Source organism: Falco biarmicus, chromosome 13 (genome assembly GCF_023638135.1).
Source record: "Falco biarmicus isolate bFalBia1 chromosome 13, bFalBia1.pri, whole genome shotgun sequence".
Lineage (NCBI taxonomy): Eukaryota > Metazoa > Chordata > Aves > Falconiformes > Falconidae > Falco > Falco biarmicus.
Window position 1 is genome coordinate 28,668,420 of NC_079300.1, and position 27,638 is coordinate 28,696,057.

Consider the following 27,638-nt stretch of genomic DNA (forward strand, 5'->3'; position numbering starts at 1 on the left):
CGCGCTCGCAGGCTCCTGCGGGGCTGGGGCTGGGGCAGGGCGGGTGGCGCAGAGCCGTACCCTCCCGTCCCCGCGTCTCCACCGGGCGCCGAGGGCGGGGAGGAGCCCGGGGGGCTCCCATGAAGCGGCGGAGGATGAACAAGCTCTACATCGGCAACCTCAGCCCCGCCGCCACCGCCGAGGACCTGAAGCAGCTCTTCGGGGAGAGGAAGCTGCCCCTGGCCGGCCAGGTCCTGCTCAAGTCGGGCTACGCCTTCGTGGATTACCCGGACCAAAACTGGGCCATCCGGGCCATCGAGACCCTCTCGGGTGAGCCAGGCGCCGCAGCCCCCCCCCGCCCCCCCCCCGGGCATCCCCCCGCCTCGCCCCCCCCTCCCCCCCCCGCCGGGGCTCCCCCGTGTCGCGGCGCCCCCAGCCCCGGGCATCCCCCCCCCCCCCCCCCACGCGCTCCTTCCCGCGGCCGCCCCGGCTCTTCCCCAACCCTCGGCGATTTTTCGCTGATTTTTTTCTTCGATTTTATTAAGAGGCGCCCGGGCGCGGACCCCCCCTACCCGCCGCCCCCCCGGCACCCGCTCCCCCTCGGGAACCATTTTACGAGGAGCCCTGCCCCAACTCACCGGGGGCGCGGAGCAAAGGGCGGCCGAAGGGGCGGCAGGGGGCCGGGGGCGGCGGGGCGCGGGCAGGGCAGCGGCGGCCCGGGGGCGGCCCGGCCGGGGGGGGCGGCCCGGGGAGGGGGGGGGGGGGGGCGGCGGGCAGCGGCGGGGGGCTGAGAGGGGGGGAGCAGGGGGGGCCTGCCGCGGGGTGATGCTGAGCGCCCCGCTGTCTCCGCAGGGAAAGTGGAGCTGCACGGCAAAGTGATGGAAGTGGATTATTCCGTGCCCAAAAAGCTCAGGTAACCGCTCGCCATCCCCCCCGCACCCCCCCCCACCCCCCCGCCGGCCCACGGCGGAGCGGCGAGGGGGGGGGGGGGGCGAGGCGGGAGCCCCGCCGGGTTTTACTTTCGCTCTGGGGAGCGGAGGCGGGGGATGGGAAGCGATGGGAAGCGATGGGAAGCGAAGGAGCGGAGCTCCTGGCCCACAGCAGCGCTCCGGCCGCCCCCCCCTCACCCCTGGGTGTCCCGCAGCGCGGCCCCCCCGTACGCGGCGGGCGGGGCGGGCGGGCGCTTCCCGACGGGCCAGCAGCAAACAGCCGCTTGGCTTTTTGGGGGTGAAGAAAAACACCCCCTCCCCCTTCCCCAGCCCTCCGCTTTCTCCGGGGGGGTGGCCTGGGGGTCTCCCCGGGGGGGCGCCCAGCAGCTGGGCCGCCCGCGCTGCAGGAGGAGGTTGTTTTTAATGAGGAATTGAGCAATTAGTTCATTGCAAATGCTCCTCTCTCTCTGGCGGCCGGGGGTCCCCGACACTGAACGCTTGAGGGGCAGAGCCCACCCCCCTTGGGGGTCAGGTGTGGGGCTGGGGACACGCTCACCCCGTAGAGCAGGTAACCCCGCACCCCATCACCGCGCTCCCTCGTCGCAACACAGTATTTTTGGTTTTTCACCCCCCCAGTATGTGTTGGGATAAAAGGTCTGTGCGCTGGGAAAAAGCCCGGGACCCCCCGGAGGGTCCTGCGGGATGGTTGGCTCGGTGTGGAGATCGGTGTCAGGACATTAATTTTGGAGTGACGGCGGGGGGGACACGCTGTTGTGTAATTGAGGCTCAGTGGGGAACGGCTCGTGCCCGGCATCACGTGTGCCGGAGTGGGGTTTCTTCCTAGGCAGGGATCACACGCTCTTACCTTCAAAAATCTTGGAAAACAAGCAAAAAAAACCCCCCAACCAACAACAACCCACCCCCCCCCCCCCTCCAAACGCCAGCTGTAGTATTTGTAGGGTGACGCTCTGCAGCAGCCTCAAGCTGCTCTGTCAAGGACTCTGGAAGAGTGATGGAGCCAGAAATTGGGAGTTTGGAAAGGCAGCATGGACCCGGGGCTCGACCTTTGGGATGTAAGCAAGGAATTCCCCTTTACCTAAATTCTCCGTCGGGCTGGGGTGCTGCTACTTTTTTTTCTTCTGTGTTTTGAAAGAAAAAAGGACATGTAAACAGCCCAGAAATAAATGCCGATTTATTTTGCATCAGGCTGTTTTCAGCTGGCTCCAAGTTTTCTATGCCAGCTCGGCTCCCAAGTTTCCTCAGGTTATTGAGATCTAATTTAAAGCTGATATCTTCTTATCACAGCTAAAAAAATATATTCTGCTTTATACTAATATATCCAGCTACAGGGACCGTGCCTTTGCCTCGGTAGATTATAGATTTTATTTTTATAATGTGATTTTTGGCAGGGAACAGAGCCTCACGTGGTCATGTTGTAGTTGTTGTCGTGTCGTGTGTGTGTGTCCGTGTCCTGTCCCCTGTCCCCCCCCCCCCCCCCCCCCCCCCCAAGGGCTTCAAATTTGTAGAAAATCCGATTTTTGTAGTTGTGGTTGAGCCCTAGAGACGCGCTGGGAATTCGGGGGGGGGACTCTGATGGTAAAATCCGCTGGTTATTTAAGTGAGTTTGTGTTTTAATTTGGCTTGGGGAACCCGAGCCCATCTTGGCTCTCGTCCCCCAGCGTTTCTGCGTCACGGCGCTGGGGACCGGGAGGTGCCGATGCCGCCGCTTCCCCCGCGTCCACCTGGAGCCCTGTATTTTTATAACCCGATCTCACGGAGCTCTGATTTTACCGCTGTGTTTAGACGCCCAGAAATACGGTTCGATAAGAAATGGGCTGGAAAACCCATTTTCTGACACCTCGCTGCCGTAGGTCGGGGAAGGGATTCCTCGAGGTGCGCTGGGAGCTGCTGGCAGGGGGTTGTTTCTGTTTCTCCGAAGGCAGGAATTAAACGTGACATCGCTGGGAAGGAGCGTGGATCCTGCCCGCTCTGCCGAGCCGCCTCTCACGAGTTAAAAATCAGCCATTCTGCTGCCAGCCAAATGGTTTCGGCTCCTATAGGAAGGATCCAACAGTATCTCGATTGTTTTGTTGGTTTTTTTTTTTTTTTGTTGTTCCCCTTGTATATGCTGTAATATGCCTTGGAGAGTTAAAGAAAAAAAATTCCCCTCTTCCCGCCCCCCCCCCCCCGCCCCCACCATTTTAGAATTGAAGATTAAATTTTGAATTGATTTTTAGACCCAGCAGGAGCAGGGAATGCTTTTACTTGCTTAAAGCAGGGCGATGCAATCACGCGTCAGGAGTATTCTGTATCTGGAGCGTGGCGGTGAGGGAGGCGGCATCATCTTTCCCCTTAAACATGGGTGGTACAGCTCTGAAATCTTTGAAAATCCTGTTCATGGGAAAGAAAGAGATGAAAAAAACAAAACAATCAGGGTTGGTTGTGAAATACAGAAAATAAAACACAGCCACCCCAATGCTGACTTTTATACAAGCATTGGATACAAATGTGGAGTTTAATAAGGAGCGAAGCCCTGTTTGGTGTCCCCAAACCGGTGACATTTTTGGGTTCCCAATTGCGAAGGTGCCTTTTAAATTCTGCTTCCGCTGTAATTTTCAGCGATTAGAAATAAAAGCACAAGGGACATCCATCTTAACCGCGTGGAGGGGGAGGCTGGACATCACTGTAATATTAAAAAAAACATATATTATTTTTTTTTTTGCTAATCTAGTAAATGGCGAAACTTAGGGGGTTTTGCTGCGGGCAGAGGTTGCCAGGGGGGTGGTGATGGAACTGCCTGCCCAGGCAGCTTTGCTGGGGGTGATTTTGTGAGACATGCAGGATTTTCTCCTGTTTCAAAAGGAATTAGCCTTAAATAATTTTTCCTCTCTTGAGCATCAATTCAATTCTTGTTTCTGTGTATTTTGGCTTTATTTAGTTGTTTATTTACTTGTTTTCCCCCACCCCCTTGTTTTTAAACCTAAAATGCTGATAACATTAAGGCTCAGAATAAATGTACAAGCCCTTTTGTGTCCCCATGGGCAGCCCATCTTTTCTTTCCTTATTATTAATTGCTTGTCGTCAATGAGATGCTTAATTAGGGGAGAGGAAATCCTCGTGCAAACCATTTGCTCTGCCAGGAGAAGCCACCAGCATCTATTTGTGTGTGCATCTATAAATATACGTGGGGAGCAGAAAACATACTCCCGTGGCTGTCTAGTTTTAATGTGTCTAATTTAAAAAAAAAAATTAATTAGAGAAACCTAAAGGGCAAGAAGAGATTTTTCTCGGGCCGCAGCGTGGGGAGGGTTTGCTTCGCTTTGCCAAGGGAATTAAACTTGCTGGGGATTTTCTTGTGTGTGGTGAGTGCTGGGTTACGCCAGGCTGGAGGGGGATGCGGAGTGCTGAAAGTGGGGCTGCTCGCCGTCCTGCTCCGGGTCTTAACTATAGCTGTTTAATGTATTTCAGGGTCTTTCATATTTATATAAAGTAATAATGGGTGGTTTAGTTTTTAAAGCATTTAGTATCTTTTATGTAAAAATAAAGATACTAAATAGATATAAAGATACTACATATAAGATACTATATGTGCTTTTAAAGGTATTTTAATATGTAGGTAGTAAAAGTATATATGTATAAAAGATACTTTTCAATGTATGTTTATATATATTAAAACAATACTTATATATATTTTATTTTTTTTATATATATATATAGTGTGTATACACACACAAAAATGATATTGCCAGGGCGATGCTGGTGGCATCAGGCGTGGGGAACCCCCCTCGTGGTGCCTGCTGGGTGGGTGGCAGGGTTCCGTGGGTGCTGTTCCCTGTGGAGCTGGCTGGGAGAAGGCCCTGGGGGGGCTGCCCCTTTCCTAGGCTGACCCTGGTGCTTGTCGCGGCTGGGTGTGATGCCATTGCTGGTTTTATTCTGTCTGTTCAGGTGTGGGTCAGCTGGGCGCTGGTGGCAGCTGACTTGCTTTATTTTTCTTTAGCTGCCTTTTTGCTTGGTTCTTCGCTGCCCGCCAGGAGCTGGGGATGGGAGCGGGGTGCTGGCATCAGGGATGCGGGGATGGGAGCCGGGTGCTGGCATCAGGGATGCGGGGATGGGAGCCGGGTGCTGGCATCAGGGATGCGGGGACGGGAGCAGGATGGCATCAGGGATGCGGGGACGGGAGCAGGACGGCATCAGGGATAGGAGCAGGATGGCATCAGGGATGCAGGGATGGGAGCGGGTTGCCATCAGGGATGGGGGCAGGATGTCACTGGGGTTGCAGGGATGGGAGCGGGGTGCTATCAGGGATGCAGGACAGTGCGTGGGTACAGATGATGCAAGAGGCTGACCGAGGCCATGCTGCAGCCTGCTGGGGCACTTCTTGGTACCGCCGTCAAGCCTGCCTGGGTGTGAAGGCACTAGGGAGAGGCCAGAGCCGAAAGGAAGATGATACGTGAATGTCATGAGTTACCTATTTTTATCAATGTATAGTTCCTCCAGTTGTGTGAACTTGCCTTTTTGCCCCGTTGGGTATCACATTGATGCCCTGCTTAGCCCAGCTCGCTGGCACTCCCCCAGGGAGAGGTGGGTGCTGGGGCTGGGGGGGTGGCTTCGGGTGGCAGGGGCTGGGAGCCTGGTGTGGTTGAGCCCCCCTTGCAGCAGCGCTGTGTGTGCCCCCCTGCCCGGCACAGCGGGGCTGGCAGCCCTGCTCCCACACAGGGCTTGGTGTTCCCCTTCATCCCGATACTGAATGGGGGTGCGGGGGGGTGTGTGTGTGTGTTATTTTTCCCCTCCTCTCCCCCTTATTTTCCTTTTCCCTCCCTCTTTTAAGTTTTCCCTCCCTCTTTTTTTCTTTTCTACCCTCCCTTCCCCCACTTTTTCTCCCCCCTCCCTTTTTTCTTTTTTTTTTCCCTCCTCTTTTCCTTTTTTTCCCTCCTCTTCCCCCCTGCCCCCCCCCCCTTAATCTTGAAAAGCTGTGACAGATGGGACGTTATTTCCCATTCATCCCTATTGTTAATACATCCCCAGCTCACGGGGATGTATCAATCACGTGCTGTCCTTGCTGCCCCCCCGCTCCATCCCTCAGCAGGTTGTTTGTCCTGCAGAAGAGGACTGGGCTTTAACGTGAACGGATTTTAATTCCTTAAGAGTGTCAAGGCAAAGCCCCTGGGCTGGGAGGGGAACTGGAGCAGACGCATCTGCGATGCTCTTGGCAACTGGTTGAAACTGGGGCAGCTCTTTAATGCTTATCCAGCCCAGCGCTGACAGTGCCGTTGCTTGTTAAGATCCGCTGCTGGGTTGGGTTGGATGAGAGCAAAACTTGTTGAGGACAACCCCAATAGACCAAAAAAATATATGGAATAATTGAGAGACGCAAACCCAACCACCGCCACCTTCCCTGCCTGGTTCAGGGACCGTGTCAGTCTCAGGCTCTGGGTTGCTGGGTCTGAAAAATTCAGGTGGGGCTGAGTTTAGTCCCTACCTGATGACGAGCGTCATGTTTTGTATGTTTTCTTGCCTGGGAAAAATATTTCATGAAGCAGGCAGGGCTGCCGGGGAGATGGTTCGTTTCCAGCACGTTTCACCCCTGGTTTTTTTCCCCCAGTTCTGTTGAAAACTGATTTTTATTGAAAGCAGGAGCTGCCAGACAGTGTTTTCTCTGCCCTTAGTACTGATCTGAGGTGGAAGGTGATAAATTCCCTTTATGGCTTTATTATAGTGAGATATTGCAAAGCTGGACTAGAAAAAATCTTCATTTTTTAGGGCAAACAGTGGTGAAGCCACCCTTACATACCACTGTACGGCTTGCATTGAAGCCAGGTCAGTGAAATTGATTTTATGGTTCCCCAGTGCCTCTGGGAGGGGAGGGCCCTCGGGGGCAGGAGACCCGGGGCAGGGGGGGACACGGGGGACCGGGGGGTGGTCCATGGAGCTGCAGCCTGATGGGGCAGGGGAGGCATGAGCAGATGCAGGGTGGGCTCGTGGAGGTTGAGCAGGGGGCCTGGTGGCTTGTTGTTTCCATTTCACAGCTCCATCACATTCTTATTTTTCTTGTTCTGCATCCCTGGATTTGGGGGGGGAGTGCTGTTACGTGTTATTTCCTTGGGAGCTATGGGTGGCTATGGAGCCGTGCGAGTTCTGCTGCCTACCTGAGCTGCTGGAAGGGGGAGAGATGTGCCAAAGAAAACCAGTCCACCTGATTCTGGGGAATAAACTGCAAGTTTTAAGGCATCTTCCTGTTTTATTGGTTGATTTCAGCAAGTACGGGTAATCTGGCATGTGAAGCTCTCGTTTGTGGACATCAGCCGGTGATGCTGGTGGCTGTCGGTTTTCCATCCCCTTTCCCTGCAGGGTTGTGATGTTGGCCTTGCAATTTCGGTCTAATGGATGCACAAAATATAGCACAGCTCCGTCGTGGATTATTTCGTGAACCCAGCTTGCAGCCTCGCTCGCTTAGAACGCCGGCCCCTTCGCCCTGCCTGCGGTGCCAGCTGGCATGCGGTACCCAAAACCCAGCTCTGGGGTGGAGGAGGTGGTTCTTCCTCGAGCCAGAGTAGCCGCTAGCAATCAGGACTGATTTTGATTGAATTTAGAAGGGCAAAAAATCAGGGGAACCTATATAAGTCTGATTTTCTTTAGCACTTGCAGGTGATGCTCAATTGCCACTGGGCATTTTGTCCTGGACTGGGCACCGAGATGGCTGGTGGGTGCAGGGGTAGGGAGGAGCAGGAGGGTGGTTGTCCCAGGGCAGCTTGCTACGGCTGCTCGTGCCACACAATGAAGTATTTTTTCACAAACGTTGTACCTGTAGTTACTGGTCATTGTGATTTATTATTTTTTTCTTAAATTCCTACCAGTCTGCTGCAAAACAGGTTGGGTGAACCGTGGCTGCTGCCTTCATCATGCGGTCGTGCGCTGGGGGCTGTGTGCGCATGCTGAAATCAGTCCCCAGTCTCCCAGGTTTTGGGAGGAGTGAGGAAAATCAAAACAAAGGAATTCTCTGCTCCAGAGTCCTCTCAGGAGTGGTGTTGGAGGAGGGTGGCCTTGAGCTCTGCTGCCCTGTCCCATGAGGACCGCGCATGGTCCGTACCCCAGCCCTGGGAATAATAGATGATGGCCCTGGATACACATCCATCACTCCGTCAGCTATGACCACGCGTGGTCCAGCACGGCTTTGACCAGGTAGGGAATTACGAGAGCTATTAAAAATACACCCAGTAGGAGTAATAACCTTCTTTTAAATGCTGAGCAGTGATAATGAGCAACTGGGAGACTCGCCAGGTGGTGGGGGTGAAGCCTTGAGCGCTATTTGGGTAGCTTTAGGTGCTCTGCATCAGCCTGGATGGATGCTGGGAAGTGGGAATGTGCTGTAGTGTCCCCTGGGAGGTGGGGTTATACACCGCCTCGCTGTGGTCCTTCTCCTTGGGTGTGTCGGGAGGTGGGCGAGCGGCACGGAGGGGATGAGGCAGCTCCTCGGGGGACCGGGGCTGCCCTGGCATCTCCCTTGGCCGAGGTGCGGGAGGCGACAGCCCCGGTGCGGTTCAGTTCAAGGCAGAGGCGTTTCTAGAGCGGCTGCCAACACGCTGGCGAGGGGACCACGCCTGGCCAGCGGGCCGCTTGTGCTTGGATGAGCTGCTTCAGAATGCCCCATGTCCCCCGTGCTGCTGGGCTTTGGTGACGGGCTGAGCCGAGCCAGGTGAACCCCAAAAGGAGAGTGGCTTCTGCGTGGTCCAGCCTGTGGCATCCCGTGGGCACAGGTGGTCGCCAGGCTGGGGGGGCGGATGGCTGGAGCCATGGCTTGCAGCTGAGCGCTGGCATCTCGGGATACGGCAGGTGATGGTGCCGCCCGCCCTGTTTTGGGGCTGGAAGGTGGCAGGACCAACAGGGCAGCATGTGGGGCACTCTGCCAGCGGGAGAGGCCGGTCCTGGGCTTCGGTTGGGCTCATGCAGCTGGGAAGGGCTTTTTCCCGGAGAGCTTTCGGGTGCCGATGGTTTGCGCCTTGCTGGCACCTGGGCTGGGGCTCGCTGGGGCAGCCTGGCAGCGTGTCACCGCTCGGCGCAGGGGCAGGATGCATCTCTTGGAGCAGGCAGGAGCAGTGCCCCAGGAGCTCAGCACAGCACCGCTCAGGAGTGGACTTGGGTGTCTTAATCACCCCTCTGGGAAATGTTAGTGTGTTTTTATAAATGAAACATTCCTGTTTTGTGGAGTGGGCCCTGCAGAGCGTTAGTACTGGATGCGGCGTCAGCCCTGGGCAGGTGGCAGGGATGGGCAGGAGAGGGGTTTTGGCTGTTGGCAAGTAGTGCAGGATGGTCATTGCCATGGTCCCCCTTGGTCCCGGTCCTCCTCACCGCCTCATTTCTGGCCAGGGGTGGCGTTGGGTGGGATGGGATGAGTCTTCCTCCTTGCCTCGCAAGGATCTTACAGCTGCATGCACAGCCTTGAAATCCTGGGTGGCAGCTTGGGACATGAGCCGGTGGCTGCTGGAGGAGAGGGGTTTGGTAGCGCTGCAGGAGAGCACCATTTCCCCCAGCTCTGGCTTCCCCACTTTTTTGCAGTGACCGATTTCTTCTGATAGGCAGAGCCATCCCTGCGAGCCGGGCAGGGTTCTTGGCCAGGGCAGGGAGGTGACCGGTCAGCAGGGATGGCCGTACGCAGGATCCCTGGATCCCTGGGGGAAGGTCTGTCAACCCCCTGCAGGGTTTTATTGAGGCCACCTCCTGGGCTGGGTGCGAGTGCAGGGTTTGTTGTCTGTCGCTGGTCGCACTGCTGGCCATACCTGCGTGAGCAGCACCACGAGATACGAGGCTCCTCGGTGGCTTCAGCTGCTTTGTGTGACCGTGGTCCTTCTCCTGGGCTGGGCTCTGGGTTTTCCCCACCCCCTTGTTTTTAAACCTAAAATGCTGATAACATTAAGGCTCAGAATAAATGTACAAGCCCTTTTGTGTCCCCATGGGCAGCCCATCTTTTCTTTCCTTATTATTAATTGCTAGTCATCAATGAGATGCTTAATTAGGGGAGAGGAAATCCTCGTGCAAACCATTTGCTCTGCCAGGAGAAGCCACCAGCATCTATTCGTGTGTGCATCTATAAATATACGTGGGGAGCAGAAAACATACTCCCGTGGCTGTCTAGTTTTAATGTGTCTAATTTTAAAATAAAATAATCCCCCACATCGCAGGGCACGTCCTTTCCCTGCTGCCCCTTTCTCGCTCGTGGGGGCAGGCGCCCCGGATCGCTGCACGTATCCACCAGCATCCTCAGAGTCACGCTGCTCGTGCTGCACCCCCAATTCCTGCTTCCCAAGGCAGATGGCTGCCCGTCCCAAGGTTCCCGTTGCCCTGTGCTGTTAAACTGGGAGCAAGCGGAGCGTGCTGCCACTGTGGAGGCAGAAAGGTCGTGTCTGGAGCTCACCAGCCCCCAGCACTGCGATGCACGGCTCCCGCCAGCCCGGGCTGTGGTGGGCTCTGCGTGAAAGCCAGCCCGTCCTCTGGTTCTTGCCGTGCCCCACATTTCCTCCCAGTCCCCAGTGACTGGCCCCAAAAGACCTGAGAAACTTTTTAGCTGCCAAAATTGTTTGCAGGGGCTTGGGGCGCACCTGTGTGACGAGCAGAGGGTGCAGGGGCCATCCTCGCTGCTTGGGCCAAAGTTTGGAGCCATTTGCCAGCTGTTGGAAGGCTGCTGGTGGGACCAGGGTGTTGGGATGTTGATGGGTTGCAGGTGAGCAGAGCTCCTCTCACCACTCCTGTAGGATTTGGCCCAAAGCCCCTGGCTGTTGCTGGCCATCGGCTGGGGCTGCCGGCGGCTGCTTGCCTTCAGGCTGGTGGTGCCATGCCTGCCGGGTGTCCTCCCTGAGCTTGTCCCAAGGCAGGGCAAAGCTTTGCCAAGGTGGCTTCCAGCTGCCGGTCAGCTCCTGAAACCCGGCTGTGTGCGTGTGCCACGGGGTGGCTCGGTCACAAAACGTAGCCCTGGTGCTGGGAGAGGTGGTCTGGCTCTGCTCTGATGGAGCTTCGAGCTGGGCCAGGTGGGAGCAGGGCGCTGCTTTGGCTGGAGCTGAGGGACTACGGGCAGGGTTAGGGATGCTGATCTGGGTGGACAGTGCGCGAGTTCACGGCGTGGCTGGATTCTCCGTGGACTTGGGTGTCTCCGAACACCCCACTTGCCCAAACACGTCATCTTGCAGCCAGGATGGGGAGGCACTTGGTGGCTGTTACCTCTTGGGAGGCCTCTGCAATGGTTCCTGCGCATCCGCGCCTGAGGCTGTGCCGTGGCGACATTGGGGGTGCAACCAGGCAAGGTCGGGGGTGCAACCAGGCAAGGTCAGGCACGCTGGCCATCTCCAAGGGCAGGCCTCCCAGGATATGTGTGTAGGTTTCCCCACGGAAAGCAGCCCCGCGTTGCTGGGAGGTGGTGGACATTGGCAGGATGCGCTTTTTGAGAGCCCCCCTCAAGGCGTAGCAGGGCTGGCCATGGTGGCTCTTGGGGGTCCCGTCCCCACCCAGCCAGGTGGCCCGGGGCAGTGCGCTCAGTGCACGTGTCCCAGCCATCCCTGTGTGGCCGTGGCTCTGCAGAGGCTGTTTCAGGAGGTTTCCTTGGAAACTCAGCCGCCGGCGAGAGCATGGAGTGTTCTGGAGACAGCTTCGGCCTCGGTGCGTGGTGACCGGGCAAGGCTGGGAGAAGTGGCTTTCCCCGGGGCTGGGCTGCTCCAGGGGGGCGTGGGGGAGCGGGATGCTTTGGCGGGTTCTCCCCAGCACCGCCGGGTCCCCAGGAGGCCTTTCCCCTCCTGCGGCGGCGTGCCGGCAGGCCCTAACCCTGGCTTTGTCTTTGCAGGAGCAGGAAGATCCAGATCCGAAATATCCCCCCCCCACCTGCAGTGGGAGGTAAGAAGCGGACGATCCCAAACGCATCCCGTTCTCCTCCTCCTCCATCAGCCCTGCCGAGCACCGCGAGCTGTGCCGCGGGAGCGTGCGCTCCGCATGCTGGCCACCATTTACCTTCCCCAGTAAAACCAGGAGGGAGGCTGAGCGTGAACTGGGCTCCATCTCCCCCCACCTGCTTGTGGGTTCCGGAGCTGGGGAGTGGGGGTGACGGGAGGCAGATGGGGGAAGGCATGTAAGCGGTTGGGTGACGCTGGCGCTTCGGAGGGTGTCTGCGGGTGCAGCAGGCTCTTCCCTGCCCCTCCGTGCCTGTCGGGCAGCCCCTCCTGCCTGCCTCACTTGCCCTGTTTGTGCTCTCTCCCCCAGGTGCTGGATGGCCTCTTAGCTCAGTATGGGACGGTGGAGAACGTAGAGCAAGGTGAGGTGGTCCAGCATGGTCCTCATCTGTGTGAAAGCCCCAGCACTGTTCCCCAGCTCTCCCCACGCTGGACAACACCTGCTGGGGTGAACCCTAGTTTTCCCAGTCTTCGGTACTGGGCTAAAGTGGTTTTCCCTATGGACACAAGCCCTGCTGGCAGTGATGGGGCCACCTGTCCGCTGGTGGGACGGCACAGGCTGTCGGTCCTCCATCCCCTGGGGCTTCTGGTTGCCGGCAAATTAAAATCCCAATTCTCCGTGCAAGTGAAAACCAGCCGGGTGTTGTTTGGGGTCTGCTGGTGGATTGGTGATGTCCGGCTGTGCGTCCCCCCTGGCAGGGGTGGCAGGGTCCAGCCTTGGCACCTCCCAGTCCTTTGCCAGACCAGCCCACTCCTCGTGCTGGGGGAAAATACAGCGGTGCAAAAGTGTAGGTGGCGGTCGGGGCCATCCCCCACAGGACAGGTACGGGGGGGCCGGGAGCAGCGGTGATGTCTCTCTCCTCCCTGCTCTAACGCTCCTTCTCTTGATTTTCCCCCAGTCAACACAGACACAGAAACAGCTGTTGTCAACGTAACGTATGCAACTAAAGAAGAAGCAAAAGTGTAAGTGGGTTTTGCTTTGTTTTGCCCATAGTTTCACACCACCTGAACTTCTCCCGAGGAATCCCAGGTATCTTCCAGGCTTCTTTTTGTCTCCTCTCTGAGCCTCCTTGGCTTGTTTCGGAGCTCTTACAGTGTAAGCTTCAGGTGCCTTAAGGGCTGTCTGTGTATCTTCTCGAGGTACAGCAGGCAGGTATTAGGTTTGTCTTGAGCTGTGTCATCTTCCGTGTCTTCTGCCAGCAGTCTTCTCTTCATCCCACCACTGGGTGGTCTCCTGCCTTCTTCCTTCACATGGGAGATGGTTTCTCATGGTGCCCCACCATACATGCACAGGCATGGCTGGACCAGCCTGGAGCCATCAGCCCTGTGGTTGTCCCCTCTTCCCCTGTGCCTTCTCTTGTCCCCAAGGGGCATTGTGATGTGCCATCTTGCCTTTGGACACTGTCCTTCCTACGAGGTTCTTTGCAGGGTCCCGCTGGCCTTGTCTTGAGGGAGCAAAGCGCTCTAGGAAGCTGAGGGTTGGGTCAGATAAGCAGTGGGTCAAGGAGTCATCTTCCCAGGCTAGAAGTCCAGACCTAAACTGGGAATGTACTGGATTAATCACCAGTCCAACCACCCAGCCCAAGCTGCTGGAGAGGTGGCATATGGTGAAGGAAGTGGGAGAGATGGTGAAGAAACTCTGTGGTGATGGGAGACTTGAGTACCCTCTGCCATGTGGGGAAGGTTCAAGTTGGAGACCAAAAAGCAGAGACTGTTGTCTCCTGCTTCCTGGAGTCAAGAGACACCATCTGGTCGACACGTAAAAGGCTGTCAGAGTGCGTCGGCCGTAGACAAGAGAGGGCCTTTGGGTGGCCGAATAACTAGTTAGAGGGTGGGAGGGAGCCGGGGGTCCGTGGCCGGGCTCTGCAGGGGAGGGAGAGCAGCGGAGGGTAGGTCACCTGCATGTTGTGCAGACGCACACTTGAAGAAAAGCCACCTGTCAAGAAAAACTTGAAAAGGACGGAAGAACCCGATGAGCCTGTGCATCAGTGCAGTGGGGCTGTGTGAAGACATGGTTGAAGATTTATTGTAGCCAGCAGAGGAAAAAACCAAACAAATTGGGGGTTATTTCAGAAATGCAAGGGCTGTTTCAAGCTAAATGCTTTGTTACAGGCTTGTAGAGACTTTAGCCCTGTGCTGGACACCAGTCCTAAGTTAGCTGCGAGGAAGTGGTGAGCACATCTCACACTTGGTGGCCAGGGTATTTTTGGTATGACCAAGAGCCAGGCAGACCCCACGCAAGGAAGACCCTTTGCCAAGAATCCGTTTGCTGATGGACTTTCCGGCAACTTTCCATCTGAGTTGACCCATCACCAGGTTGGCCTTGTGGTGACAGAGATGGGAAGAATGATCTGCTGGTCCAGGAGGCCAGAGGAGAGTCTTCCTTGGCTCTGTTGGGGTGGCCATGCTGGGTGTGCTCCAGCCTCGAAGGTGCCACGGACCACAGGTAAACGTGCCATGAGCTGCTGTGTCTTGGGATGGGTGGCAAGAAAAAAGGAAGACAGAGTCTCACCGACACGGCAGTGCTTGACGCTCTGGGGTATGAGGCTTCGTGAAGAGAAGATGCTGTGATGGGTCGCATCCAGCTGGACTGATGCCTGTCTTAGGTGGTGTTCAGCAGCTTGGCACAGAAACGAGTGATGGGAGGAAAGGCCAGGGTGGTTCGTGGGTCTGTGTGTGTGATTTAGAGCACGGTTGCGTTGGGAAGAGGTGAAGGGAAGACCTCGGCGGAGAGCTCAGCCAGCGGGGTGCTGTGCTGGTTTTGGAAGGGGACGGTGAAGCTGCAGAGGTCCTCGCTGGGTGCAGCTGCTGGCAGTGGCGGGGTCGTACACCTGCCTACGAACAGCCAGAGCGAGACGCGGTAGCGGAGGGAAGAAGCGTGGCTGATGCTGTCGCCGCTCCCAGCAGTCCTGGCAGACTCGTGGTTGAGCATCCCACTGCTGAGGAGGGGCTTGGGGTGACGGGAAGGTCCGGGTGGTGCATGCCCAGCCTCACCAAACTGGAAAGGGAGTTGGGGTTCCCGCTGGAAGGGTATCCTGTGCCACGTCCTTCTCCATGGAGTGCCAGCTCTTGCTTGGAGCCCCTCCGCACGGGGAAAGCGGGGGGATTTGGCTTCCCGCGGCCACCTTCCCCAGACTGGGGAGGGACCACGGTCTACAAGGGCAAGTGCTGGGGGGGCTGCCCGTCCCCGGAGAGCCCCTCCCCACCTTCCACATCTCCCTACCTTGCAGAGCAATTGAGAAGCTGAGTGACCACCAGTTTGAGAACTATTCCTTCAAGATTTCCTACATCCCGGATGAAGAGGTGAGCTCCCCTCCGCCCCCGCAGCGATCCCGTCGTGGGGGCCACTCTTCCAGGGAGCGGGGCTCCTCCCCAGGGGGCTCCTCGCAGCCCAAACAGCTCGATTTCCCACTGCGGATGCTGGTGCCCACGCAGTTTGTTGGTGCGATCATAGGAAAGGAGGGCTTGACCATAAAGAACCTTACTAAGCAAACCCAGTCCAAGTAAGTACCTCGAATGGTTTTGTTTCCTTCCGTAGGGTGCTGTAGGTCCCTGGCATGGGTCCTCCATGCGCTCAGGGCTTCTGGGTGCCAGCCAGTGCTGTTTTCTTGGGGTGCAGCCTTTGTGGGGTGGTGGCAGAGCCCACGTCCTGAACCGTTCCTGCTGGCCAGGCTGGTCTGGGTAGTGCCAAGAGGGGGATGCACGTTCCGAAAGGCCGGTAGTGAGTTTCTAAAGCCTAATTCCAAGAATGGCTGGGGCCAAGGTTTTAGGGAGAAACGGCAAGTTTGGGGGGTACAGCGCTGAAGGGGGATCCGAGGTGCAGCGGTCGGTGCCTGGGCGGTCCTCGCGCTCGGGGTTCGCTCATCCTGCAGAGCCCTGTGTGGGCTGTTGGGGGGGAGAGGGGCACTGGGAGCGCTGCCCTGAGGAGGACGGGTTTTTGGTAACTGTTTGAAGCCTTTTGTTGCCTTCTAGTATGTTTATTTTTGAAGAAAGAAAAAAAAAAAACAAACCCCAAAAAAGGGAAGGGGGGGACTGTCTTGCCAAAGTTTTCCATGTTTCTCTTGTCGATGTTCACATTGATTTCGCCTCTTGATTTTCTGCATGGTTTTCCTGCATGGTTTGCTCCTGCCTGGATTTGTTTGTGTTTAACCCAAAGCTGTCTTCTCCCATGCTCATCATCCTGAACCCAGTGATCCCACAGGACATAGGACTCCTTTACCAGAACATCCTCCAGGGCATCCTAGTTCTCAGAGAAGCTTTTAGAGGCAAATGATTTGGTAATAGCGTGTCTGCTTGAGCAGGAGGTAGGAAGACGCGCCACTCCGCAGCCCAGCAAACCGAACCCCAGTACTGGGTTTGTGGGAAGAGGTTTGTACGGAAAGGGGGCAGGTGGTAGGGCGAGGAGCATTTTGAGCCTGGCTAGCCCTAGGATGTGGCCACCTAGTAGCTGTGAGCTGGTCCTGGTTGGCCAGAAGCCCTTCTTCACCAGGTGAGTCCCCTGGTGTGATGAGCAGCAGGTGTAGCTGTGTCCTTGCCACCCAAGGCTGGAAGGTGGCCCTTTGCCAGCCCTGAGCTTGGCAAGGAAGGTGGCCGGCACCAGCCGCCGGTTTCTTCTGACCACGAGGCCAAATGCTGCTGCCTGGGGCAGTTCCTGCCACTGAGCTGTCCCTCCTTGTGGGCTGTGTCCCTGAGCCTGCCCTGGAGACCTGGTGCTGTGGAGGAAGGCCATGCTCCATGCGCTCACTTCTCCTGCCCTGCCCAAGGAGGCCATGTGCCGTGGTGGGCCACCACCTCTGCTCCAGCCTTGGGCAAGGGGGACCTCATGCACCCGGCCTGGGCAGTCGCAGGAGACCATTGCCTTCAGTCTGGGGTGCCAGCCGGCTGCTCTGCCCCTGCTCGGGCCACGCTCACCCAGAGGTGTGACAATCCTGGGGACGAGGGTGCTGGTGACATCCTGTTGCCCAGCCCCTGCTCCTGCTCAGAGCGACGCTGGGTCCTGGATTCCTCTGGTCACATAGGACTTTGCCCCTCTCTTCCCCTAGAGAAGATGCTAGAAGTGCCTAGAGATGCTCCTGAGCTCCAGGGGACAAAACTGTCTCTAGGTTGAGCCATCTTCTTCCTTGGCTGAAGAGGTGTCCAGACCAAGAGCTCACCTCCCAGACAACCTTCCACAGCAGCCGCAGCCCTTGTAACTTGATAAGAAGAGGACCATTGCTACCAAGCAGCCATGGAGCCAGGATAACCCTACATGCAGACCATAGTGTCCACCTTGAGAGGGCTGTCCCTCACGGCCACCGCTCTGAAGCGTTCCCAGCCCCCCATAAGGTGTTTTGGAGTTTTTTTCCTGCTGCACCAGGGGAAAACCTGCCCTGTCCCTGTTGTCTCCCCTGCCTGCAGCACCCCAGGGTCCCATGCACAGCTGCTGATGGGATGAGGGAGTTGAGGGTCTCCTTCTCCATCCTCCTGTTGGAATGGAGCTGTGCAGCAGTGGGACATGCTGGAAAGCCCAAAGCTCTCCTCCACCCTCCAGCTCTTCAGGGTGGAACCTGCCCAAGTGCAGCGGCCCCTTCCTGGCGCCCCATCTTCTGCAAACTGAGCTTGCACCTACACGTCCAGGTTTGGGATGGGTTGGTGATCAGCCAGAAACCTGGCCTGTGTTCCTCTCCTGGGCTTGTCCAGGGTACTCATCACATTGGTGCGTCCATTCAGCCCATCCATGGCTCTTGGCCCTTCTTTGGTACAAAGTCTCAGCTGCATGCCTCATCTCCACCAGCCTCTACTGCTCCTGGGTTCAAGAAGCTACCTGACTCCTGTCTGTGGGATTTGTTGGGGCAGCCATGGATCCCTCATCGGTTCCCCCCAGCTGGGAGCTTCAATGCGGTGCGATGTTGTGGCACCGCTCTGGAGCATGGGCCTGTCATCGCCTCTCGTGGCATGTCGTGATGCGTTTACCTTCTCCCTGGTGGAGGGGGTGGCAGCGGGTGTCCCTGCATCTGCTGGGTGCTGCCTCTGAAGGAGCAGGTCCTCCAAGTCAAGCTGATGGAGCTCCACAGCTGGGAGCGCCTTGGAGGGCGTCACACAGCATGCAGCTGGGTCACGGTGCTGTAGACGTAACCAAAGGGCAGGGGGAGCTCGGCGGTGGCCATGCCTCCAGCACCTCATTGCACAGTCCAAGTAGGACCAGTCTCCTGCCTGAGCAGCTCTAGCTGAAGCCACAGGAGATCTGGAGAGATGTGGCCTGCAAAAGGGATCAGACTCTGTCTTCATTCCACCTTCGGTGCTCAGATGAAGCCACCCTGAGGTCCCTTCTGAAGCTGGTTCAAGGGCTCCCGCCTTATCTCAGGGAAGGTTCACCCACGTGCTTCCCTTCTACCTGTAGATGAAGCGTCCTTGTTCCTACACACTGTCTCTTGAGCTCCTGGAAGAGCTGAGCTGTGCAAACCCACTGTGACCCTGCAGCATCCAAATGTGCTGGTTAGGGGTGACTTTCCACCACGACCCTTGGCCTTGCATGCACAGCAGCACCCCTGAATGATCCCGGTCAGGATGGGGACCTCTTGTGAAAACAGAGTCATGGCTGGAGGGCACCGTGTTGGAGCTGAGCACTGGTGGCATCCACTGAGTGGCTGAGCGGCCGCTACTGCATCTTCTCAGAAGATGTGGGCCAGCCTGGCCCTTGCTGAAGCAGTGATGGGGACACCGAGGTGGTGTCCAATGCCAGGACGGCTGCACAGCATCATCCTCCGGTGGGAAGAGCGCGCGGACTCGCGTGGAGAAGATAGAACAGTCGCTTACCCCTGTTCTCCAAGACGCGTGGTTGACGTGTGGGAGTCTCCTACCCTGCTTTCCTCTCTCCCTCTCTCTCAGGGCTTTGCCAGGTACGGTTGAGCGGTGAGGAGCGAGCTGGAGGCACGTGCCTCCTCCCCGCCATGAGCTGAGGGGAGGACCAGAGGAGCTAGAGCGCGGTGCCTGCCGGTGCGCAAGGGAGAGCTTTCTGGTCTCCCGCGGAAGGGCGTGAGTACGAGCGCTGTTGTTGACGTGTGGCCCCGTGTCGTGACACACGCTGCCTATGGGTAAGTTGTCTCTCTGTCCCAAACAACACGCAATGGTTGTGGCAAGTTGCTGGGCAGCCTCGGGTGTTGTGCGGAGAGAGGTTGAGGTTGGAAGGGACCTCTGGAGACCTCTAATCCAGGCTCCTGCTCCAGGCAGGCTGGCATCAGAGATGACAGACAGGTTGCACAGGGCTTTGGCCAGTTGAGGATTGGTTCCGTCCCCTCTTGATGCATTGTTTGACGTTGCTTGAGATCCCTCAGCTCCTGGGCAGACTTCAGGTCGTAAAGGTGAACGTAGCTCAAATCTGATCTAAGCCAACCGAAGTGAGACACTGCCTGGGCTTGCATGAGACCCGGTGATGGTAGATGTATGTCAGCAAGACCCAGGTTCCCCCCAGAGCTTGCGCAGGTGTTGAAATGAGCTTTTCTGCCGACAGCGGGCTCAGCTCTGAGCTCTGGAAAGCCTTCGTGACATGCCAGACACATCTCAGGGGGCTCCTCTCTGCTGATTGTTTCACTGTAGGGTTGACATCCATCGGAAGGAGAACGCTGGCGCCGCTGAAAAGCCCATCACCATCCATGCCACGCCAGAGGGGTGTTCCGAAGCCTGTCGCATGATCCTTGATATCATGCAGAAGGAGGCGGATGAAACTAAATCGTAAGTGCCCCTTGGCTCAGCAAAAAGGGCAGGTTTGGTGGACGAGAGGTAAATTCGGCCATCGGTGGAGAAGCAGCCGTCTTCTGTCACCTGCCACCCCCCGGGGGAATGGCTGGCATTGGGAGTTTCAGGATGGAGTCGTGGGTCAGTGAATGACTGAGAGCTTCGTGACTTCTCCGTGGTGGGGTTGACAGTGCTGTAGAGACCAGAAGCTGGGGTGGGATCCAGAGAGCATGTAGGCAAACTTGGAGAACAAAATACAGGTGTGCCTCTAGGCTGGGGAAGTCCCCGAGGACACTTTTGTGCTCTCTATATGTTGTTCTATATATAGGGCTAGAGCCTGATGTATCCTCACTATGGATCTATATGAAGATGGGGAGATACAGTGGGGGAAACGGTGGTGGTTCTTCTGCTCCTTCCACCCCATCGTTAGTGCCCGTTGCTGGAAATTGGTTTCTTGGCCAGGTGGAAATTTAGATTTTATTTTTTAATCCCATTTTAGAGCAGAAGAGATTCCCTTGAAAATCCTAGCACACAACAGTTTGGTGGGGAGGTTGATCGGCAAGGAGGGCCGCAACCTCAAGAAGATTGAGCAGGACACAGGCACGAAGATCACCATCTCCCCGTAAGTCGTGGTGAACACCAAGCCATCCCCTTCTACCCAGCACGGTACGGGCAGCGGAGGAGCCAGAAAACAGCAGTTGCATCCTCTCATGCACGTTCCTCATCCCGGGTGGGTGTTCCTCATCCCGGGTGGATGGTGGGCTTGGGCAGGGAAGAGGGCGTGTGGTCCCCTGCTGTCTCCGGGCGAGTTTAGTTTTCCAGTGTTTTGGGGTTTTTTTTCATTTTTTAACCGGGGAAAAAAATGTAACCGTGCCTCTGGATGTATCTGTGGGGTAGCTTGCAGGATTTAACCATTTATAACCCTGAGCGGACCATCACGGTGAAGGGCAGCACGGAGGCGTGCTCCAATGCCGAAGTGGAAATCATGAAGAAGCTGCGCGAGGCCTACGAGAACGACGTGGTGGCCGTCAATGTAAGCTCCCAGCCCTCCCGCCTGGGATGCCGCCGCTTCAGGGCCGTGCTGAGGCGGCTGGGAGACAACTGGGGGGCAGCCGGTCTGTTACGGCGAGGGCTGGCGGCAGGCCTTCACCCGTTGTGTCCACACTGTGGTGGGAACCCCGCTCTGCCTTTTACACGTTTCTCCACGTCTTTGCTTTCCCAGCAACAAGCCAACCTGATCCCAGGTCTGAACCTCAGTGCTTTGGGCATCTTCTCGACGGGGCTGTCCATGCTCCCATCCACCCCAGGCGCCCGAGGGGCTGCAGCGGCCACCCCGTGCCACCCGTTTGCAGTAAGTGCAAGAAGTTCTGGGGTGCGGGGGACGCGTTCTTGGGGGCAGAGTGGTCGCTGGACTCTGCTGCTGTAGCTCTTGAGTTTGGGTGGACACGGTGGCTGTAGGTGCCATCTCATGGGGAGCCTTGAACAAGAGCTCTGGCTCTTGGCCGTTTGGGGAAGATGCTCATTGCAGTAGCAAAGTGGAGAAGGCAGTGAATGAATGTGGCTCGTCGCTCCTTGGATTTAGCTCCCTGGGAAGATCAGCTGCATCCCCGTGGGCTGAGCTGGGTTTAACCTGTGTTTAAGGACCGTCTGTGTCCCAAGGTTGCCGGTCTCTGAAGGTGGCTGGGGGCAATCTGTGCTGATGCCAGCATGGAAAACGCACACAGGTGGTCTTCTGTCCTGACCCCAAACCCACTGCTGGATTGGGATGGTGTGGACTGGGTTGTGCCCTGTGGGTCTGTTCTTGGTGGCCACCTGAACCCACCAGCATCGTCACAGGGCACGTGGAGTGTAGGGTGAAGGGGGATGAGCAGCCCACCCTGAGCAACCAGCGCCATCAGCATTGATCCCTGCCCTACGCCCAAAGGGTTGTAGTTGTTGGGTGCCAGTCGTCACCTGAGTTCATAGGCAAGGGGTTTCCTCTTCCTTGGGATGCTGTGGCTGCGAGACCTGGGGCAAAGCAAGCCTGGGAGGCAGTTTTAAAACCACTGAGGTCACACGCTGGCAGCGTGGTCCAGTGTCAGGAAGACACGCCGGCCATAGTGCTGAGGCAGAAGGTCCATCCCCAACCTGCTGGCAGCTGGAGAACACCCTCAGGGTGACCAGGCTCTGTGGTCAGTCTCCGTTAGTCTCTAAATACTCCTGCTGGGATGCTTTGGCTGCACGGCGACCGGCACGCGGGTTAATTTACTTGTGCTGTTTTCTTTTCCTGGCGACGCCAGCAGCAGAGCGGTCGGAGGAGAACGGTGAGTGCCAGGCTGGCGTTGCAGAGGGCTGGACGAGCGTGGTGGGTGCGATGGCCGCGGAGGCACCGAGGGCCCCTCGGTCTGCCTGCACTGCCAGCCCGGTGGGGGAGGGGGGGGCTGCTCCTGCATCCACCACCCCAGTGAGCGCAGCCTTTGGGAAGGGTCTGCTGGAACGTTTGCTGGCGTGATGGAGCGGAGCCAGGCAGGTCTCCTCACGGGCGGCGTCTGTGTGGCCTTTTTAAAGCCATCCTGGCGAGGCCAAGAGGAGCAGTTGCTTCTGCCATCGTTGTTTCTTTATAGTAAACCGAGGAGCTGCCAAAAAAATACCTAACAGGAACCAGCCTGGCTCTATGGCAGCTCCTTCCCCTCAAGTACTTCGTGTTTTCACACCTCAGAGTGGTCACTTCTGATCATGTCCTCAGCAGGACCTGGGACCGGTGGCTGGAGCTTCAGCTCTTGGAGCTCTAGAGACCTGGCGAGGATGGAAGATGAGGAAGGAGCCTCACAGTGAACGGGGGGGGAGCTGGGGAGGTTCAGTGCCCACGCTGGCCACAAGGACCAGCTGGGCAGGAGAGGACACGATGGTATAGGAGACGTGGAGCAGCCTGTGGCCAGGAGCAGAGGGTGGGCACAGGGAGCATGATCTCGGTGCGAGGGAGAGCGCAAACCTCAGCGCAGCAGGTTTAAGTAGAGGGCTGGGAGCAAGAGCCACATCAGCTGTGGGCAGGGGAACTGGGTCCTCTCCACCCAAATAACCGTGGTTTGCAGGTAGCAACTGGTTGCGCTTGCATCCAGAGCGGGAGAGAGTTGTGTCTGCTGCCAGGAGAAACGTTGATGTATTTGAGACACTGAAGAGTTGAAGCGGAGTTGAGTTGGGTTGCTGGGATGCACCCCTTTGTGCCGTGGAGAGACCCACGGCTTTCTCCCTGTCCCCAGCCCCGGTCTTGGGAGAACATCTTCAGCCTTGGCTTTTTCTTCTCTTGGAACTGGAGAAGGGAAACAGTGGTGGAAATTGGAGCCTAACCAGACATTTCGCTTGGTTCTCACCAAACCCCCACCTTCTCTGCAGGGTTTTGCAGCAGGGTTTTGGCTTTCCAGGGTTGTGGATGCTCTGAAAGGCCGTAGAGGCCAGTTTTCTGCTGTAAACAGTAGTAGGACACAGCCAAAAAAATAGTAGCAGGGAGGGGCTGGGGGTAACTGGGAGCCCCCATCCACCTCGCAGCCTCGCTGTGCTCACGCAGGAGCCGCGCTGCAGCTCGCCCCGCTGTGCACCTGCGCTCCCCGGGGGGAGTTCCAGGGGGCTGAAGGGTTGTCCCCGTGTCCCTGCCAGGCTCATGGTGGCACGCTGCTCCATGTCAGGCTGGGGGCGGCCAGGAAGGGGCCTGGCACGTTGGGAATGTCACTGACCCTTGTTTTCTCTCCTGCCCTAGAGCTCTGCGTACCTTTCGGGTCTGTACGGAGCCACCCCAGCTGGCGCCTTCCCCCATCAGCACCCCGTGAGTGCCCCGGCACCTCCCTCCGTGAGACCTTTGCTCGGGCACCGTGGGAGGGTGGGCATGTGGCCGGGGGGCAGCCGCTGCCCTGGGGTGCTGGCAGGGGGGGCAACCCCCACCCCAGTCCAGCTGGTCCCCTGACCGTCTTGCTCTTCTGTGCCCCTGCCAGCTGCCGGAGCAGGAGGTTGTGAACTTGTTCATCCCGACGCAGGCGGTGGGGGCCATCATCGGGAAGAAGGGGCAGCATATCAAGCAGCTGGCACGGTTTGCTGGTGCCTCCATCAAGGTGAGCAGGGTGCTGCGGGGCTGGCCCCAGGTTTGCGCCTTGTTTCCCCTTCCTACTGCTGAGGGCAGTGAACGGGAGCCATCGGGGAGCGATGCTGCTCCCCACATTAGTACACAGTCCTGTGACACTGGTTATCACCCATGCTTGGGTGGAAGGGGATGCCCCGATGTAGGGGGATGCTCCTGCATGGGGGGACATCCAGCACGGGGGGAGGTCTTGCCACAGCGGGGCCCTGCTCACACTCCTCCTCCCCCGTCCCCCCGCAGATCGCCCCAGCAGAAGGTCCCGATGCCAACGAGCGGATGGTCATCATCACGGGGCCGCCCGAGGCTCAGTTCAAGGTGCGCTGGCCGCGGGGTGGGGGCGGCTGAGGGACAATCGAGAGCATCCCTTTGGTCGCTGCTGTGCTGCCAGCCTGGCTCTGTCTCCCTCTGAGTGCTGGGGGGCTGTTTGCTCGGTACCGTGGTTTTGATGCTGCCAGACATCGGTACATCATCGCCCCTAGGGACGGAGGGCACAGAGGCACTGCCAGAACTGCTGCCCGATGGTTTCACTTCCCTTGTGTCTCGCTCTCCAGGCCCAGGGGCGAATATTTGGGAAGCTGAAAGAGGAAAACTTCTTTAACCCGAAAGAAGAAGTGAAGCTTGAAGCCCACATCAAGGTGCCTTCCTTCGCTGCCGGCCGCGTGATAGGCAAAGGTGGCAAGACGGTAGGTGGGGGGTGTGGGGATGCTCCCCTCTGCCCCAGGACTGCAGAGCTGGGCATCACCCATCGCCCCTGCCCGCCCTGGGGGGCAAAGCCCAGGCGCTCGGTGACTGCGGCAAGGCCTTGACCCCAGCCCCGTGTCCTGGTGGTGGCTCTCACTGGGTGGTGACTGTCCCAGGGAGGGGGACAGGGTGCGCCCCATGCAGCCTGGTGCTGTGCGCGGGCTCGGAGCCAGGGCTGACACCAGCAGGGGAGGATTTTGGCTCTTCCACAACCAAACCTTGGGATCTGTTATTTGCTCCAGGTAAACGAACTGCAAAATTTAACTAGTGCAGAAGTGATTGTGCCGCGAGACCAAACCCCAGACGAGAACGAGGAGGTCATCGTTAAAATCATTGGGCATTTTTTTGCCAGTCAGGTAAGGTTTGGCTGTGGCCTTTCCAATATTCCCAACCAGTTTAACCCACCAAGGAAAGCTGCCGAGCACAGCGCTGCCTGGGCATCCTGCAGCTCTGTTCCGCATGGTTCCTGTGCACCCGGGATGCACTAAGGGGTTCTGGCAGCTCTTCCCAGCTGTGCAAGCATTAGATTTAAAGGCTGGCTTGATGGTGTCTTAGATGCCCGGGGTGTGAATCTGCTCCTCTCTGGCGTCAGTGCCAGCAGGAAGGTCCCGCATCCCTTCTTGAGGGTGCTTGAGCAGGGTGGCAGCAGCCAAACCCCAGGCTCTGGAGGAGTGACAGAAGCAGCCCGTTAAAACCCGGCAGTGCTCCACCCGCAGCTGTGCGGGAGCAGAATGGCTCCTTCGTTAGCATATCCTTAATTACTGCATGCTTGTCCCCTACTATTAAAAGTTGGAGGGCGATGAGCGGCAAGATGCTGTTGTGGCTGGGGGGAGCGGCTGCGCGCGGTGCCCACCCTGACGCCCACTTCTCGATCCCACCGAAGACTGCACAGCGCAAGATCAGGGAAATCGTACAGCAGGTGAAGCAGCAGGAACAGAAACACTCTCAGGGAGCCCCAGCCTCGCAGCACAGCAAGTGAGGCTCCCGCCGTGCCGGCCAGCACCGCCCGATGAATGTAACCCCGCCGCTGCCGTCGCCGGACCCCCCAGCAGGTCAGGGGAGCAAACCAAAGACCCCCCCGAGCCCCCCCACCCCGTGGCCAGGGCGCTGCGAGGATGTGCAGCGGAGGGGTACGGGGAGGGCTCTCTCCATCCCGCAGCCTCCCCCTTACTCCGTCGCTTCCTGACGCTATCCCTTTAGTTGGACTAACATAGGCAGAGAGATATTTTTATTTTTAATTTCCTAAAAGCCACCTGTTTCATCCAGGCACGGCGAGGGGAGCTTGCCCGGCGTGGGGGGCTGCAGCGCACAGCGCTCCTCGATTTTTAGAATTAATATATCGATAATGAAACTAACGCTGATTTTTAAGTTTCGTAAGAATTTTTTTTTTTTTAATTCTTTTTTTAATTTCAAAGGGGTCGGGGGAGGGGGATGGTTGTTTTTAGCAAAAGCAGGCTTTTCTAGAGTTTTAAGGAAAGGAGCTAGTCCATTGGTTCTCTAATGCACAGTAGAGCAGAGATGTAGGATTGCCAGCAGGGGAAGAAAAAGAAAATATTAAATGAGTGTTCAAAAGTGATTTCTTAAGGGCTTTGAGAAGAGCAGTGCCTGTATGAGCCAACAGAAGGGATACCGTCTCCTAAAAGAGGAATCTCTTTCACACACCCTTTCCTCTTTGCTTCACAGAGTCCAGAGCTGGGGTTTGCATCCCTCCTGTCCCCCTCTCCGGCTGTCTGTCTGTCTGTCTGTCTGTCCGTACCCCCCCCTCTCCCATCACCGCCCGCCCCGCCGCGCTTGGCACCCGCATCCCTGAGCAGGGAGCTCAGGGGACGGGTCCCCGCTGCAGGGAGAGGAGGGGACAATGTGGGGAGGGGGAGAACCCAGCAGATTGATGAGAGGTTATCAGCCCAGGGCTGGAAAAACCAGCAAAATTAAAAAAAAAAATAAAACAAAACACACATACCCCCATGACACACGCATACACACACACACACAAAAACTACCTCAGGTTTTCGTACCTCAGCACCTTGCGCTTGTGTCTCCCTTTTAGAGATTTTGTATGCCTTGTAAAACTGATAGTTGGAGCATTTTTTTATTTTTTTAATAAAAAACAAGTTGGAAAACGATCTTGACCAAGTCAGCTGTGAGGCAGGAGAAGGAAACCATCCCACGTGTCCCAGAGCTCTTCTGTAGTCTCCTTCTGCTAGCTGAGAGCCAGTGGCCATTCCTTCAGAGAAAGCTTGAGAAATGTTTAAAAAGAAAAAAAAAAAAAGAAAAAAAACCCCAAACACCCACAAAACCCACCCCCAAACATTAAAAAAAAAAAAAAAAAAAAAAGAGGGTAGAAAGAAAAAGAAGCCCAATAACTGAAAGCGGTGAAACCTGACGGGCAAGAGGAGGGACAGAGCAGCGTGGCCCCGGCGTGTGCCGTGTGCTGGGTGAGGGGCCAGGGCCAGCGCCGGACCCCCGGGCTGCAACTTTTCCTCTACTGTGGAGTGTTCTGTGAAAAACCAACCCAGCAACAAAAACAGACGAAAAAAAGTGAAATATATCCAGCTAACGAGCCTGAGCTTGTTATCCGTTGCTTTCTTTCGAGTGCCTCGAGTTGGTCACAGCCAAGCTGAGTTTGGGGGTTGGGTTCCCCCCGGCCGCCCCCTCTCCCGGGGCAGCCAGAGCCGTGCTGCTGGGGCGAAGGGCTGGATGGGGGGGGCTTTTTCGCGGGGGATGGGGGGCAGGGCAATGGTTGCGGGCCTTGCCAGGCGTTGCTGTACCAAACCACAGCCGCACCACTTGCCACGCCGACGTGGTTGGGAAAGGTGCAGGGCACAGAAAAAGGCCCGTCCCCACCTGTAGTGCAAGTGGTACAAAGAAAAGTATCAGGTTTTGTATTTGCTGCCCCCCGTAGCCCGGGGCGGTGGGAATGGCTGGGCTCAAGGAACTGGGAATGGGAATGGCTGGGTGCCTGGCGCTGGGAATGGCTGGGCTCCTGGTGTTGGGAATGGGAATGGCTGGGTGCCTGGTGCTGGGAATGGGAATGGCTGGGCTCCTGGCGCTGGGAATGGGAATGGCTGGGCTCCTGTCACTGGGAATGGCTGGGTGCCTGGTGTTGGGAATGGGAATGGCTGGGTGCCTGGCGCTGGGAATGGGAATGGCTGGGCTCCTGTCACTGGGAATGGCTGGGTGCCTGGTGTTGGGAATGGGAATGGCTGGGTGCCTGGTGCTGGGACTGGGAATGGCTGGGCT

The 27,638-nt window shown here is 57.3% G+C and overlaps 1 protein-coding gene across 1 annotated transcript; it reads left to right on the forward strand.

Moving 5' to 3' along the window:
• The first annotated feature begins 3 nt into the window (after positions 1-3).
• Positions 4-26,964, forward strand: IGF2BP2 (insulin like growth factor 2 mRNA binding protein 2). The gene is given in 18 exon segments (XM_056358240.1): positions 4-309; positions 832-892; positions 11,734-11,761; positions 11,763-11,783; positions 12,147-12,198; positions 12,736-12,799; positions 15,067-15,339; positions 19,412-19,546; positions 20,049-20,171; positions 20,447-20,582; positions 20,772-20,900; positions 21,829-21,852; positions 23,283-23,348; positions 23,515-23,631; positions 23,898-23,972; positions 24,209-24,340; positions 24,641-24,754; positions 25,282-26,964. Coding segments are annotated over 18 exon segments (1,836 nt in total). The 5' UTR covers positions 4-119; the 3' UTR covers positions 25,378-26,964.
• The last annotated feature ends 674 nt before the right edge of the window (positions 26,965-27,638 follow it).